At 36.4% G+C, this 15,928-nt stretch overlaps 2 protein-coding genes across 9 annotated transcripts in view; one reads left to right on the top strand and one right to left on the bottom strand.

Moving 5' to 3' along the window:
- Plce1 (phospholipase C epsilon 1) overlaps nt 1–4,949 on the top strand; it is a 363,378-nt gene extending 358,429 nt beyond the window's left edge. For all 8 annotated transcript variants that reach the window (XM_074078733.1, XM_074078732.1, XM_074078737.1 and 5 more), the window contains 3 exons: nt 439–657; nt 938–1,150; nt 4,693–4,949. In XM_074078733.1, coding sequence (XP_073934834.1) covers nt 439–657; nt 938–1,126 — 408 coding nt within the window. In that variant the 3' untranslated portion in view covers nt 1,127–1,150; nt 4,693–4,949. The remainder of the gene's footprint in view (nt 1–438; nt 658–937; nt 1,151–4,692) is intronic.
- Nucleotides 4,950–8,500: 3,551 nt separating this feature from the next.
- The window catches only part of Noc3l (NOC3 like DNA replication regulator), a 29,822-nt gene continuing 22,394 nt past the window's right edge, over nt 8,501–15,928 (bottom strand). Inside the window, exons 18-21 of the mRNA XM_074078738.1 lie at nt 13,865–13,993; nt 13,090–13,187; nt 10,980–11,064; nt 8,501–10,684 (exon numbers count right to left, since the gene is read on the bottom strand). Of these exons, the coding sequence (XP_073934839.1) occupies nt 10,556–10,684; nt 10,980–11,064; nt 13,090–13,187; nt 13,865–13,993 (441 nt within the window). The 3' untranslated portion in view covers nt 8,501–10,555. The remainder of the gene's footprint in view (nt 10,685–10,979; nt 11,065–13,089; nt 13,188–13,864; nt 13,994–15,928) is intronic.

Raw genomic sequence — 15,928 nt, 5'->3', positions numbered from 1 at the left:
ACAAAAAGAGAAAACATGTGACCTCTAAAATTCCATCAATATCCAAGAGTGTGACAGAGGCAGCCTTTTAGGACACAGAAGCTCCTGAGGACAGAATTCTGCCCCTCTCTGGCTACATGACCTTCATTCATGTCTGAGTTTTGATGTGTACAGAAAATCTGGATCTGGTCTTTATTCTGTTATGTATTAGCTGTGCATACTTTGGAATCTGCTTAACCTATGTAAGTTCAAGCTTCCTCATCTAAACTGTAGACTACTGGGAAGCTATATGAGGTAACTTGAAAAGATGTTATAATAACTACACAAGTGTAAAATGCAGCACTGGATGACATGATCCAGAAGATCCCGACCATTTCTAAAAGTCTGTGCACTTTTCCACTTTCAAGTTTGATTGATATTGGAGATACTTTATTCAGTTGCTTGTAACTTATCTTTCAGACCTTATGCAAAGCCAAATATTCCTATAGCATCCTGAGCAACCCCAACCCAGGTGACTATGTGCTTTTGGAAGAGGTGGTAAAAGACACACCCAACAAGAAGTCTTCCACCCCAAAGTCCTCACAGAGGGTCCTTTTGGATCAGGAGTGTGTGTTTCAAGCCCAAAGCAAGTGGAAAGGTGCAGGAAAATTCATCCTTAAGCTAAAGGAGCAGGTGCAGGTACAGTTTAAGTTACTTTGCTTTGTTCATAAATCCTTTGATATAGAAAGTTCCTGAGCCAAGGAGTTTAGCTGAGAGACTGTTTAGTTTTGGTTTTACTGTATGGGAAAAAACCAAAACAATATGCCCCTGTGTGTGGTTAAGAAGTTCTGAGATTTGAGTCCCTCAGCTCTTCTTCCCAGAGAGAAAAATGGAAAGCACTCCCTCTGACATTGTGCATGTGACTCGGGGTCCTGGGTTTAACCTAACATAAAGGAAAGTTTCTTTTCCCCCCTGAAAGGCATCCCGTGAAGATAAAAGAAGAGGCATCTCTTTTGCAAGTGAACTCAAGAAGCTCACCAAATCAACTAAACAGCCCCGAGGATTCATATCATCTCCTCAGTTTATGGCCTCAGAAAGTGTCCAAAACAAGGAGGAGAAACCTGTGGGAGTCTTGTCCTCCAGTGACACAATGGATTATCGACAGTGACCAAGGACAGCATGCTTTACACAGGTATACCATGTCACTCCATCGTTTTGAAACAGGGCTCAGCTGAAACTACTTTGTAAGGCATAGTTACAGGACAAAGGCTCTGAAAAAAAATACACACACACACATACACATATACATACACACATACATACATATATACACATACATATATAACTTGAGCTTTAAAATTTTTAGACTTGCCGGGTGCTGGTGACTCACACCTGTTATCCTAGCTACTTGGGAGGCTGAGGTCAGGATCACAGTTTGAGTCCAACCCAAGGAAATAGTTTGCAAGATCCCATCTCCAAAATAACCACAGCAAAACGAACTGGAGGTGTGGCTCAAGTGGTAGGGTGCCTGCATTATAAGAGCCTGTTTTGTGAGCGTAAAGCCAAACCCCAGTCACACACACACACAAAAATTAAGTAAAATTAAATAAAATTTTAGACCAGCAGTTGTAGTGGTACACCCTATCATCACCTGGGAGGCAGAGGCAAGAGGATTACAAGTTCTAGGACAGCCTGGGATAGTGAGATTCTGTCTCAAAAAAAAAAAAAAAAAAGGCTTGGGGATGTAGTTTAGTGATAGAGTGCTTCCCTAGCATTCACAAGGTCCTGTGTTCCATATTCCCAGAACCACATACACAAAAACATTTAGATCTTATTTGTAGATAACTAAGCAAAGGCCCTAAGAGGGCAACCAACTTCCCCAAAGTGCCCTAGCAGCGTTATTTCATCAGATACAGGAAGGACTGTCTTCATTATTAACACCTCACATGGACATCCTTCAAGGACTCTGAATCATTCAGCTTTTATTCCTTTGGATTCTTAGTTGTATGTTGTTCCAGCTTAGGCTTGATTTAGCCTCAGCATCTCCTTCTGCCTCAATTAAACAAATAAAACTCTAGAGCCAGGTGCTGGTGTTCACACCTGTAATCCTAGCAATTTGGGTGCTGAGATCAGGAGGATTGAGGCTCACCGTCAATTCTGGCAAATAGTTCCTGAGACCCCCATGGGCAAAAGAATCAGAGCAAAATGTACTGAATGTGTGGCTCAAGCAGTAGAGTGCCTGTTTTGTAAGTGCAAAGCCCCAAGTCCAAATCTCAGTCCCACAAAAAAAAAAAAAGAATACTCTGGCATCCAGAATGTCAAAATGCAATGGTTAAAAAGAAAAAGAAGTAAATTTAGGGTGTCAGTTGCCAGCTCACTGTTTGGTGTTCATGTACAGAGTAAACTTTTTCTGTTTTACAGTGGATTTATATAGAACCTGAATAACATGTGAGGGAACCAAGTTCCTTCTTTTCACTTATTGTTTTTTTTAGGTTATGTTGCCCACTCTGGCCTCAAACCCCTGGGCTCAATCTTCCTGTCAGCCTCCCAAGTACATGGGACTACAGGCAATTGCCACCACGCCCAGCTCTTAGTTTCATGAATAAGGAATCATTAAGGCCCACTTTTCACTTGTTCTGTTGCAGTTCTGAGATTTAAAATTCACAAGAAACACATAGCATAGTGAAGATATTGATGTTAATATTACAGAGCTTCACCATCTGTCTTTATCACTCTCTGGAATTTCAAAGTGCAAATCTGCTAGGCACCTGTGGCTCAGGCCTGTAGCTACTCAGGAGGCAGAGATCAGGAGGATCGAGGTTCGAAGCCAGCATGGGCAAATAGTTCGCAAGACTCTATCTTGAAAAATCCCATTACAAAAAAGGGCTGGTAGAATGGCTCAAGGTGTAGGCCCTGAATTCAAACCCCAGTACCACAAAAAAAAAAAAAAGTACAAATCTGCAGAAGCTCACAAAGAATTCACTGATACCTTTTTTCTTTCTTTTTTTTTTTTTTTCCAGTTCTGGGGATTAAACCCAAGGCTCCACAAATGTTAGGCAATTACTCTACTACTTGAGCTATGCCCAGTTCAGTTTTTATTTTGCTGTTCAGATAGGATCTTGCTGCCTTTGCCCAGGCTAACCTGGAATTCACAATCCTCCCACCTCCACCTCCTGAGTAACTGTAATTGCAAGTGTATGCCACCAGTCTACTCACTTGATACTTGACTAAGCCAAACTTGATTTCTAACGGCTCAATATATTGAGACACGCTTATATGTTTAAGGACCATCTCCTGAAATAACTGGTACCCCAAATGACACTTGCTAGGTTTTTACAAAATAACAGACAAGGCCAAGGAAACCACCCTCTCCAAAGTGTCTGCATATCCATCTATTCTAAGAGGTTCAGAGTTGTTGAAAGAATTACCAGAAAGTAATCTCACAGCTATGGCAACAAACCACACAACGTAGCATCAGGTTAACAATGACTATTATTCATGGAATAATGTAGCTTCCAAAGTTCAACTTTCTTTTTCTGATTTACTTTCTTTGAGACAATCTGCGTCATTCAAAAGCCAAGTGAGCTTTAGGATTAAACGCCAATGTTGAGCCTCTCCAACTTTTAAAAATGGACTCATATGGTAGTAGGTGTGAGCATGACACTAAGAACAGGGATAAAAAAATTTAAAGTTTCCACATTCAAAACTTAGCATGAAATAAATTACAGGGGTGATGTTACATCACATCTATATTGTGATTTCTGTAAGAGTGAAACTACACACTAAGACTTGAAATTTGTTATACATGTACTATTCTACATTTAAGCAGCCCTCTGTGTACTCTAAAACTGTTTTGAGTACATTATGGATACAACTCCACTATTTGCCTTTAAACTACTATGTGTACTATGGTGAGCATTACTAATTTACTTGTATTTTAGGAAAGTGGAGTAAAGTGACAATGATTTAGATGATTGCCTTCGGATTCAATTTTCCCCTAGCAAGCAGACATTTAGAAGCATGTACCTGTCTTTAGAGCTTTGCTAGAAGTTAGAAAAGCTTTTCTTTAAAAATAGGCATTGGTGCAACTATGTGAATTTACATCCCACATCATGATTTTCTTTACGATGTTTCTAAGAGCACTTGTTTAAAAAAAAAAAAAGAGGAGGGAATTTATGTGCTCGTAAGAAAGCAAGTTTAGTATTTTGCTTTTTTTTTTTTTTTTGGCAGTACTGGAGTTTTAACTCAGGGTTTCAAGGTTGTTATGCAGGCACTCTGCCACTTTAAAAGCCATGCCTTCAGCCCCTATTTTTGCCACTTTCTTAATGACGTACTATTTCATGTTTTTTATTCTAAAATTACCACTTCTAGTAATAATTTAAGAATATTCATCTTGTTCTTTCTGAAGTAATACATAGTTGAAAAAACTCCATCTTTTCTTGAACTGGAGGTGTGGCTCAAGTGGTTAGAGTGCATACTTTCCACGTTTTCTTAAAGCTGAACAATTTATGTGAATGTGATAAAAACTTCTTTTCTCTAAAGACTCTGCTGTTCTAGGGCAGAAATAGCCTAATGTTCTACCTTGTAGGAACATTCATGTTTTAGTATTGTGAATTACAGTAAATAGACTCCCCCAAATCTAGCCACCAGAGCTGTGAATCTTGCTAAGTTATAAATATTACTGCTTCTTTATTTTCAATATACTAATAAGGCTATGTATCCAATGTTATACAGGTGAAGATCTTTTGGCAAGAAGTTAAAAGTCAAGAAGGAACATGGTGGAAAGAAATATAATTTATTTTCATTAGGTTTAAACTGGAAATTGATAACTTCTAATCTGCGGCCTTCTTCACACAGGATGAAATCCATGCTAATGACAAGCAAAATGGCACAGGGCTAGCTATCAACCAATTTGCTGAGGAACAATGCAAAGAAACCCAGGGGTTTGCCATTGTACAGTTGTCATAAGTTGTAAAAAAAAAAAAAAAGAACTAAGCTTGTAATAACTGATTTAGAAGAAGGGTCAGCAAATTTGTCTGTAAAAGGCCAGAGAGTAAATATTTTAGAGTTGAAGCCATATGGTCTCTGTTGCAACTACTCAGTTCTGCTGTTATAAACAGCAAAAGCAGCCCTAGACAATAGGTACATGAATGAATGTGTACTCCAATAAAACTTTATTTATGGACACTGAAATTGGAATTTCATAACTTTCCATATCACAAATATTCTTTTGATTTTTTTTCAACCACTTAAAAGTACAAAAACTGTTCTTAGTTCTAGGACCATACAAAAACAGATAGCAAGCAGGAGTTTGCCAGTTTGCCAACCCAACTTATAGAACAGGGAACAAGACGAACAGAGATCTGAAAAACAAGAAAACTAGACATACATTTTGTGGCTAAAAAATGGAAAAGGTTTTGGGCATTGCAAATGTAAATATGTCCTATAACATAAGATTCAACTTAGTTCCTACATTGTGCATCATAGTGCACTCTTCTTCAGGATTTCTTTTTACATATAGAAATGGTGTTTTTTAAAAGGTTATTGCTCATATATTCACAGATTATCCCATTTTTAGTTTTCACAAATTGAATTTAGAATGATGTATAATTTAATGTCCTGAGTTGTGATGTCTTAATAAGAAACCTAATCATTTTTAAGAGTAAAAATAGACAGAGTTGGTGTTTAAGGTAGATTTATTTATTTTGCAAGGTTTGTACTGACACTTTACTTATATATTTATTAGTCATAGCTTTCTTGATATTAATATGGATTTGCAGCATGGATGGTTCTATCCCACTATTTGAAGACAAACCTCCAAAAAATAAAATGCTTTGAACATCTAAAATGGGCTAGACTTTCATGTAAAAAAGCTTCATCTTCATTTCTGATTAACTAGAGCTACTGATCCAAGTCATACTTAAAACCTTACTACACAAAACTATCAAAAAAGTGTAATGGATTTTTCTCATTCTTGGTATAAAGCAAATTATAACTTTTAAAATTGAAATGTGTTCATCTAAAGTAAACCCAAATTTTTCTTTATATTGGTCCATTCAGTTTTAATATCTTTTTCTTCAAATTATAAAACACACTAAAACTCCTAACCTTTGCTTTGAGACTTTCTTTTACCAATTATAACGAATGAAACAATCCCCATGTGATTTGTTTTGCATATTCTGAAATGTAAGTGTCAAAAATACACCACCCAGCTTTCATGTTATTGTAAGTTCTTACCAAGAGAATTCAGCCTATTCCTGTTTGACAGTTTGTGCAGTGCTACAGGTTTCCTTTTAAGTCAAATAATCTGTGACAAATGTTGTCAAGCCTCATAAACTAATAGGTCAAGTGGTGTGGCTTACCCATGATTGAAAATTGAATTACTGGTCTAAATGACTAAAGTCAAAATGAAAAATGCAGAATAATGACATGCAAAACAAGACTGTCCCTCAAGGCTTATGATTTGACTTTGATGTTTGCTAAGCTATACACTCTACTCCCATGGTCTTTAAGATAGTTGATTTGGTAACCTGAAACAGACCCAAGACTGAATGTGAATCCAGCTTATTGCTGTTTCATCCCGACTTGGTTGTGAATCACATTTTGAGGTTAAAGTACATGCTCTATTGTAATTGAGTCTTTGAGATTTTAGGAACAATACTCTACATAAAAATATAGTCTACTACAGTAATATGTCACTTAATGATAGGGATGCATTCTGAGAAATTCACTTAAGCAATTTCATTGTGCGAACATCAGAGTGTACTGACACAAACTCTAAAATGGCCATGATGTCACTAGGCAATAAGAACTTTTTGGTCCCATTACAACTCTATGGGATCACTCTCACATCCCATACAGCAGTAAATCATTGACCAAAATATTGCTGTGAGGTATGACTGCATTATTATACAACCTGGTGTTTGCCAAAAATACTAAATCTTTATTTAATGCTTATCTGAATTATACAGCTGTATCAATATTCAAATGAAGGACCTAATCCTAAAGTAATCTAAGTAAAGAATATATCTAAAATAACCACTAGAATTCCACTCACTATGACTTTATAATTTTTAGCTTGTAAGAAATCTGGATAGCAAAATTTTATCAGTAAAATTGACATGGAAAAGAATCTAAATATGCAAACTGATTTTATTACAGCATTTTTAAAAGCTTAACTAAAGGAGTATGAATTGTTGGATGGTCCAACTTTTTTTTTTTCTAGATCTAGCAATAAAGGATTAGAGCAAGAATCCAGTGTGCTATGTGATGTTCAAAGGAACAGAAACTATCTTTCTCTCAGTTCATTTGGAACTGAACATTTCACAAGGTAAGAGTACTAGAGGGTATTAAGGAATTAGGGATAGCTGGAGATAAATCTGTAGGTGGTAAAGACAGAAAATACCCTCATGAGGTAAGGTTTCTTCACATGTCATCCTTAGCAAATACAAGTTATTTATAAATAATTCTGCAGTTGAAGATATATATGGAGTATGGATTCAACAACAGTGGAGTTATTCGTGCCTTGCTTTTAATCAAACCTGTTTCCATAAAGGCGTCCCACCGTGATGGCTCATGAGTGAATGTGGGCCCAGTATGTTATGTACCAATTTCCTTTTTTTTAACTCATCTTTCCTTGCCTCTGTTCTCTCCTGTTATAATCTCTCTCCTTGCTCAGATACCACAGATCTTACTTAATTCTGAAAAGGAATCAGAGCTTGCTTACTAGTCCAGTAAAATTGACTTAACTCTAAAATACAAAGCTCCACAACCCAAATGGTGTCTTTGAACTTATATTTGGCAGAGGAAAAGGTGGCCCCAGAGAAAGTATTCTCAAGATGGCAGTCTATACTTCTTTTCTGTTGCTTCTCGCACATCAGCACTGAGGCCAGAAAAGGTGAATACAAAAGTTATCAAAAAGAAAGGCTACCCCTTAGACAAAAGTTCAGACCTTTCTCATTCCCATAATCCACTGCTAATTTATGTGTTCTCTACCATCTCTATGTAACACCTTCTAAACCAATCCTTAACTGATGGCTAAGGATTCTAACACAGGAATACCAGAAAATGAGTATTTTTGAAATGCATACTGAATCTCCATGATTACTAAGCTGTTTTTCCAGGTCTCTTAGATTCAAAACATAGTATGCTCAAGCCTGCCATCAAACAGTGACACCATCCTCATTTCAGATGACTTCCTCTTTGAAATTTAAAACAACTCATGCTATTCTGAATTTGGTAATGCTGCATTTTTAAAAAGTGTGCTGAAGACTCAGCATCAAAGGTCATGGAAAACTAAGGCTGTCTTACACCCATTAGCCCACTCACTTTTAAATGCCTAGCATAGTGTTAAGCACATACTAGGTGCTCAGTGTTCATCTAGTTTAAAAAAAGTTAAGGCTATAGCTTATAGCCTCAGGGTATGTGTATGTGCATTTATGATTACTAACGACTATAACATTTAGCTCTGAAAATTAAATTCATTAACATAGGGTTATGTAAGCTAATGCACAAACATATTTCATCCTCAAAATACAGAATATTCAAATACTAGATTTTTAATTTTATGGCCCCACTATAATCACATATATAACAAGTCAGTTAAAAGCGTAACAGAAGGATGAAAACCTGATGAACTTCTATTTTAAAATGGATTTTTCACCTAAGCTACAGTTTTTGCTGCCAAAGCTAAGTATAAATGTATTTGTGTATTTTGGAAAATAAATGATTTGTGACATGCATTGGTCATTTGTGCTCTGACAGGGATAGACTCTTTGGTTATCCGACACATTGAAATATTCTTGGACTGTGTTTTATGCTTAAATGGTGGGTTACAAATATTATATGCTAAGCCATATCTTTTTCATCATTAACCAACAAGTCTTAAAAATGTGACCTCAAAAATACTTTTAAAAAAATCACATACAAGAATATGTTGAAACATACACATGGTTAAGCTGTTATCCACACTCTCCTCTGCTGGAATGATAAAGGAATTTTCTGTTTTCAGTTATTTCACAAGAAAAGAGCTTTAAAGCGCCAGACTGAATGACTGAAGTCTATGGCTCCGAAGCAACAGAGATCTATTTAGCTGGTCTGCTGTCCATTTTTTTAAAAAATTCTCACAAGAAGCAATGAAAGCATCTATCTTAGTCAACTATTAACAGCAGAAAATATTTATACAGAGACTTCATTCTTAGAATATGGCAATAGCTGTTATATAAAATATTGCTTTACAATTATATTCGTAAGTATATGTACCTTAACTGTAGGTATAAAATAAAAATTTTAAAAGTACATATATCCTTAAAATAGAATTGCAGAGTCTTGGACTTGTCCTGCCCCACCCCTAGCAGTTCTTCCCCCATCACTTTCCACAGCAAGTAAGAAAATACACAGAACTTCAAAGATACTATAATCACATTCAAAATTTCTTTGAAAGTAGCCATACAGGCTGGTGGAGTGGCTCAAGTGGTAGAGCGCCTGCCTAGCATGTGAGGTCCTGAGTTCAAACCCCAGTACTGCCCACAGGCAGGGAAGGGAATCCATTCTTTGAAAGTAGCCATATAAACAATCACTGTTTTTTTAAAAGGTCAAATTAAGTCACTTCTTGAGGTGTATTATTTAACAAAAGCCAATGAACATGAGTCTATTTTTTTTTTTTTTTTAAGGAGTACTGGCACTTCATCTCAGGGCTTAAACCTTGAGCCACTCCACCAGCCCTTGTTGTGTGCCAACGGGGTTTTTTTTGAGATACGGTCTTGCAAATTATTTCCCTGGAATGGCTTTGAACCGTGATCCTCCTGATCGCTGCCTCCTGAGTAGCTAGGATTACAGGCATGAGCCACTGGCACCAGCTTCGGGCTATTTTTCTTTTCTCAAAAATCTTCAGAAAATACATACTTTACTCAAATTTAGGTTGTTCCTCATTTCCACCCATGGTATTGTAATAAGAATTATATTTATTTGGTTTTTAAAGAATATTTAGTTGTACAGAGTAGCTAAATGTTAAAAAGCATTCTCCATCTTGATTTTTCTATGTTCAGTGCTCTAATTTAAATATAGCAACTACATTTCACTAAGGTCTAGCCCAAATGTTTTTGGTGTACGTGTGGTGCTAGTATTCAAACTCAGAGCCATGTGCATGCTTGGCATATCTCAACCCAGAAAGATTTTTTCTTTTGAGTTTTTTGAGACAGAGGCTCACTCTGTAGCCCAGGCTGTCACTGAATGTCTGATCCTCTGCCTCCACCTTCCAAGTTGCTGGGATTATGGTAGGACACCACCACACCCAACCTCCCCAAAGACTTTTTTTTTAAATTGTAACTTAATATGTATATGAAATTTTTTTAAAAAGGCACCATCATTAAAAAGAAACATCCAAATAACTAGGAAGACAAAGACTTCCAATTCACTTTTCTTAACGAAATGACATTTTCAAAATTGGGGCACAGTCCTATGCCACGCAAAGGACTAATCCTTTGTAAGAAGTTTTCCTTGTATAATAAGAAAAAGTCCTAATTTAACATCGGTATGTGAACCTACACACACACACACACACAAAATGAAAGTCCACTGATTCTTCATCATTTCTGCACTACCGTAGTGAAGTTTTCAAATATTTGGTGAAATCTAGGGGTGAGTGAGTAGCAACTTCATTGCAATGTCTTTTGATTAGCTGGTTTAAATCTTCATTCAAAAATGAGTCCCCTTGTAAAATTTTATCCTGGAAAAAAGTTAAAATTATACCATTAGTAAAAGCTAAGCTAACAAAACTGAAAATGGCAACAGCTAACACCAACCCGTGAACTATGATAATGAGAGATGCTAAGTCAAGTCTTGGACATATAGTGAGTTAAGCAGTCTTACTATCTCCACTGAATTTCAACCTCAAACATCCATCCTACTATTAACACAAACATGAAAGTAACTACCTATGAAACAATTAAGCAAGTTGGAGAGTTACTGAGACACATTAGTTCAGTATTTTATTCTTTTAAAAAATGAGAAGTATCACATACCTTCTTTTTGGAGTTTGAAGATTCAACAGGAGGACTGAATGTCATTGCTGCCATGCTGTAAATCTCAAAAAGTTCAACTGCAGATCTATAATCACAAGTAGAAATGTAGAGATACTATCAAATCTGTTGAATTTAAAATAATTAGATTATACCCAAAGAATAAAACCAACCAATGAAGTAACCCACTCACTTGAAATAAATCCTAAATTCCCCTGTAATGTCAAAATTACTCAACTACATCCATCTCAAAAAAATCTAGTATACACTTAGAAATGCAGTCCTTGAGTCCTTGAGAAAGCTAAGCAAAAGACATCCTGTTCTGGGTGACCAAATCCCAACTCAACCACAGTTACATGAATCATAAACAACTAAGTCTGTCACTGGAGCCAAAGGAGTAATGCATGGAGTTATCATCCATGGACTTCAAACTTCACTCAACTCTTCAGCTATTGGCCTGGATGAAAAAGGACAGGACATTCAAGACAGAGAACATGTCTGTAGCCATAGCATATAAGTGAATCCTTAATGATCTAGGGTTAGTTCATATTCTCTAAAAGAGATAGGCAAAGGCTGTGATTGGGCTCACACTCCAACCTCCTCCAGGAAAAGAACACTATGATCTCTCTTGGCAAGTCTTTGGGATAAATTCATTCCTCATCTTCCTCCAGGAAAGGAAAACTGGCACAAAAGAGGCAAATGTTGAGGATCATTAATTAAAAGAACGACAAAGAATTTTCTCGTTTTTCTCCCTTTTAAAACATAAGGCTGGGGTTGTAGAGATGGGGGTCTCTTGAGAAGTACAAGGGAAGGAAAAAGTAAATGGCCATTTTGTTTTTAGTAAGGCCTTATCTCTATTCCCCCCAGAGGAAAAACGTTTAGGAAAAGCATTTATGGAAAACTGCAGCTCATCCTCATTTAGAGGAGGCAAAAGCAGTCATATTGCTACATAAATATAAATATAGTAGTCTATATTGCCATATAAATAGGCCAGAATCACTAAATCTAGTATTCCAAGAGAAGGTAAAGTAAATTTTAGGGAAATTCTTCCAATAATTAAAAAATAGCAGCTAATTCAATTTTTGTTCAAACCCTGAAAAGTCTAGGACACAGGTCACATGTGATCTCTAAATTTAAAAAATCAATGGGTTACAAGGCAGAAAACCTACAGCAAGCAGCAAAATGTTAATTCAGGGTGCTGGGTACATTGTCAGGTGTGGTCTGAATTTATCCCCTCCAAATTCGGGTATTGAAACTTAATGGCCAATGTGATATCAAGAGACAGAGCCAGTTGAGAGATGAGTAGGTCATGAAAGCTCCTCCCTCCTAGATGCAATTAAGAAGATTCTACAAGTGTTTTGCTTGCTTGCCCTTCCACCTTCTGCCATGGAGGACAGAGAATTCCTCCCCTCTAGAGGGTACAGCAACAAGCAGAGAGCACCCCTCACCACACAATCTTTAGATCATGGACTTTGAAGTCTTTAGAATTATGAGAAAATAAATTTCTATTCTTTATAAACTGCCCAGACTCAGGCACTTTTCTTTTTCAATAGCAGCACAAATGGACTAAGACACAAGAGTATCTACCATGTTTCTCCTTTACTGTACAAATGAAGTTATTTCATAATTTTGTGGAAATAAAGGTTAATCACCACATTCTCAACTTTTGAAAGTTTTCAAAAAAAGTTGGAGGAAAGAAGCTTCTGTGTGTGTGTGTGTGTGTGTGTGTGTGTTTACCCAAAACAAACAATAAAATTATAGCCTGTATGTTTTCTTTATAGAGCAATTCAGGAATACAAAGTGAGACTAAATCTAGATACCCACTTTCACTTTACATTTTATAATCTACTACTATACAAAACAAATTTCTCAAAGTTGAATTTGGTACAGCTGTATTCCTATGCTGGGGATCAAACTCAGGACCATGTACATGCTAGGTTTGGTAAGCATGTTACCACTGAGTTATAAAGCTCTATCTCCAGAACCTGAATTTTGTAGTTTTAGAATGAGGCAATGCTCTGGGTTCAATCCCAGCACCATTACCCACCCCCATCCCCCCCCAAAAAAAACCCATAAAATTTTTAAAAAAAATTAAGGCAATACTAAATACTACCGCCGGCTCAACTCTGGTTTGAGTGCTTCAGAGCCTTCAGAAGGTGCTCCAGCGATCAGGTGAGCTGCAAATCTCTGCACTATGGGATGATAATGTCTCTGAAGAGGAAATAGGACAACCACATTTTGCACAGGTTAGTACTTCAGAAAACAGTAACTACAACAAAGGCTTTCTTTAATAAAATTACACCAATTTTTAAAAGACACTATATATGTGTATGTAATTCACTGGAATCATATACCTCCAGAAAGAGAATTATCTTTGCTTTAATGTTACCTTTGCTTTGATGACCAAGTTACCAGTAACAAAGCTTAGTCTTGCTTTACAGTATGAAAAGAAAAATCAAAATGCAGTTTGTATTTCTGAGTGAAAAAATTAACAACAGATCCCCTGATACTCCTATTTTCTACAAGGCTCACTCTAATGCTTTCCACCCTGTAGGGCAATGGACACTGTAGGACACAGGGGAAACCAATTTGCAATGAGAATACTGAAGTCTCCTTGGATAGGATCCAACACAGTGTACCTGGATAACAAACCCTCTTTATATTCCAAATAGTGTTAGGAAAGATTTCCATAAGTCTCTCGTAACCTCACCTCACAAAACTGTCACTTTTTGCTACCTTAGAAACTGTACCTCAACAACTTAAAGAATATTAAGAATGAAGTAAAATGTAACAATACTAAATAGGAATTCTAAAAAAGGAATCCTATAGCAAATTATATTATGAAAAATTACTGCTCACACACACAAAATTCATAGGGCTGCTCTTACCCGCAGCATGTGCAATTCCCACAAAGCAGTGTTCTGCGCATTACAGTACTCGGGTTCATCCAGCTCAGGGAGGAAAACACCACTTCCCTGAGATTCATTGTCAAGCAACAGGTCTGTTTTTGGGAAAGTCTGCAAAAATATCACATAAAAAAGCATTAATTGAATTAATGGCACTAACTTAAAGAATGTTACTGGTCTATAGTTGTATTTCATTTACATTTATGGTTATAGTTAAGGGCTAAGCATAAAGTCATTATACCTAGTTTTAATGAGACAAAACTCAACTTTATATTAGGAGAAAAAAATGTTTTGAATTTATTCTGTCTTACAAAAGAAAACAGACTATTTTTTCCACCTTGCAATCTCAGTTTTAGAAATCTTTCTTATATAAATACATGTATAAAGACATCCACTACAGAATCACTTGAAATAGCAATAATAAAAACCTATATCTACCAAGAGAATAAAGGAGCACAAAATGAGACTACCTAATTTGAGTTCCACTTCTACTACTTACTAACAGTGTCACTTTAGGCAAGTTACCCTCTCTAGATGTTTTCCCATCTGTAAAATGGGAAAAATAAGAGTAGCTACCTCAGTTATAAAAATTGAGTCAATGTTTATAAAGCATTTATAACAGTACAGGCATATAGTAAGAACTGAGTAAGTATTTGTTCAACAAAGAACTAAATAAACCTTAATCATTAAAGAGATAAAGTAGGGCCAGCTGTGGTAAGCGCATGCCCAAAATAATAGCTACTCGGGAGGCAGAGGGAGGAGGATCTCAAGTTTCTGACCTGAGCAAAGGTAGCAAGACCCTATCTGAAAAACAAAATAAAAATAAAAAAGGCTGGGGGTATAGCTCAAATGGTAGATTGCTTGCCTGGTATGCATGAGGCCCTGGTTTCAATCCATAGAACCACAAAAACAAAAAAAAATCAAATAGATTAGATAGACAGATACAGAGAGAGACAGAGAGACAAAAAGAGAAAGTAATGATATTTGTACTGCCATATGTATCCACTACCAGTAAACGTTTAAAAAAAAAAAATAGTGTATGACATAAGCCAGACTCAGAAACTCAAAGGCTGCATGATTTCTCTCATACGTGGAAAATAAATCCAAAAGATAAACATATACACAAAAACAAGCATGATCATATACAAATTCAGGTCTAGAACATGTCTCTAACAGTGGAACTACTCCATGGAAAGAGGGAAAGTAGAAGAGAATGACAGAGCATCAGTAATTTCGCGTAAGATGTGAAGGTAGAGGATATAAGGATGTGTACTGAAAGCTGTTGAAAAATGGGGGATAGGAGGTAATGGGATAAGGGAGAGTAATGGAAGAGCTTGAATGAACCAAAGTAAAGTATACAGTGGGGATGCATTGAGACATCAATTTAAATATTAATAACAAAAAACAGGACTGTAAATAGGTAGAGTTGGGGGAGGAGGGAGAGTGAAGGAAGGAGATTAAGGTGATGGTATAAGGTAGATGGACTTCACATACCTATATGAAACAGAACAAAGAAACCTCTTGCAATTGCTTGAAGTGGGATGGGGAAAGGGTTGAGGGGGAAGATGGGCTAGTGTAACTAATAATGTAACTAATGTACAATATCAGTCTAACTGGAAGTGTCATAATGAATCACCCCCTATAATGAATATATCCTAATAAAAAAATTTACTAAAAAAAGTAGTGTATAGCATAATCCCCTTACCTGTTTTCCATTAAAAAAAAACCTTGTGATGTTTGTGATGCATACACTTACACATGAATTAAAAAAAAAGAAGTCTACAGGAAAGATTCCCACCAAATGGTAAAAATGGTTACCTCCAAGAAGTGTCAGTAGAATGAGAATGCTTTCTTTTGTAATCTTACATACTTCTTTTGTCACCTGATTTTGTTACAAATGTAAATTATATTTCTTTTTTCTTTTTAAGGAAAATGGGTTTGTCACTGTGTTGTCCAAGCTGGCCTTAAACTCCTGGGCTCAAGCAATTTTAATAGTTGGGACTATAGACATGTGTCACCACACCTAGCTGTGAATAACTTTAGTAG

Source organism: Castor canadensis, chromosome 7 (assembly GCF_047511655.1).
Source record: "Castor canadensis chromosome 7, mCasCan1.hap1v2, whole genome shotgun sequence".
NCBI lineage: Eukaryota > Metazoa > Chordata > Mammalia > Rodentia > Castoridae > Castor > Castor canadensis.
This window is presented reverse-complemented; position numbering and strand designations above follow the sequence as displayed.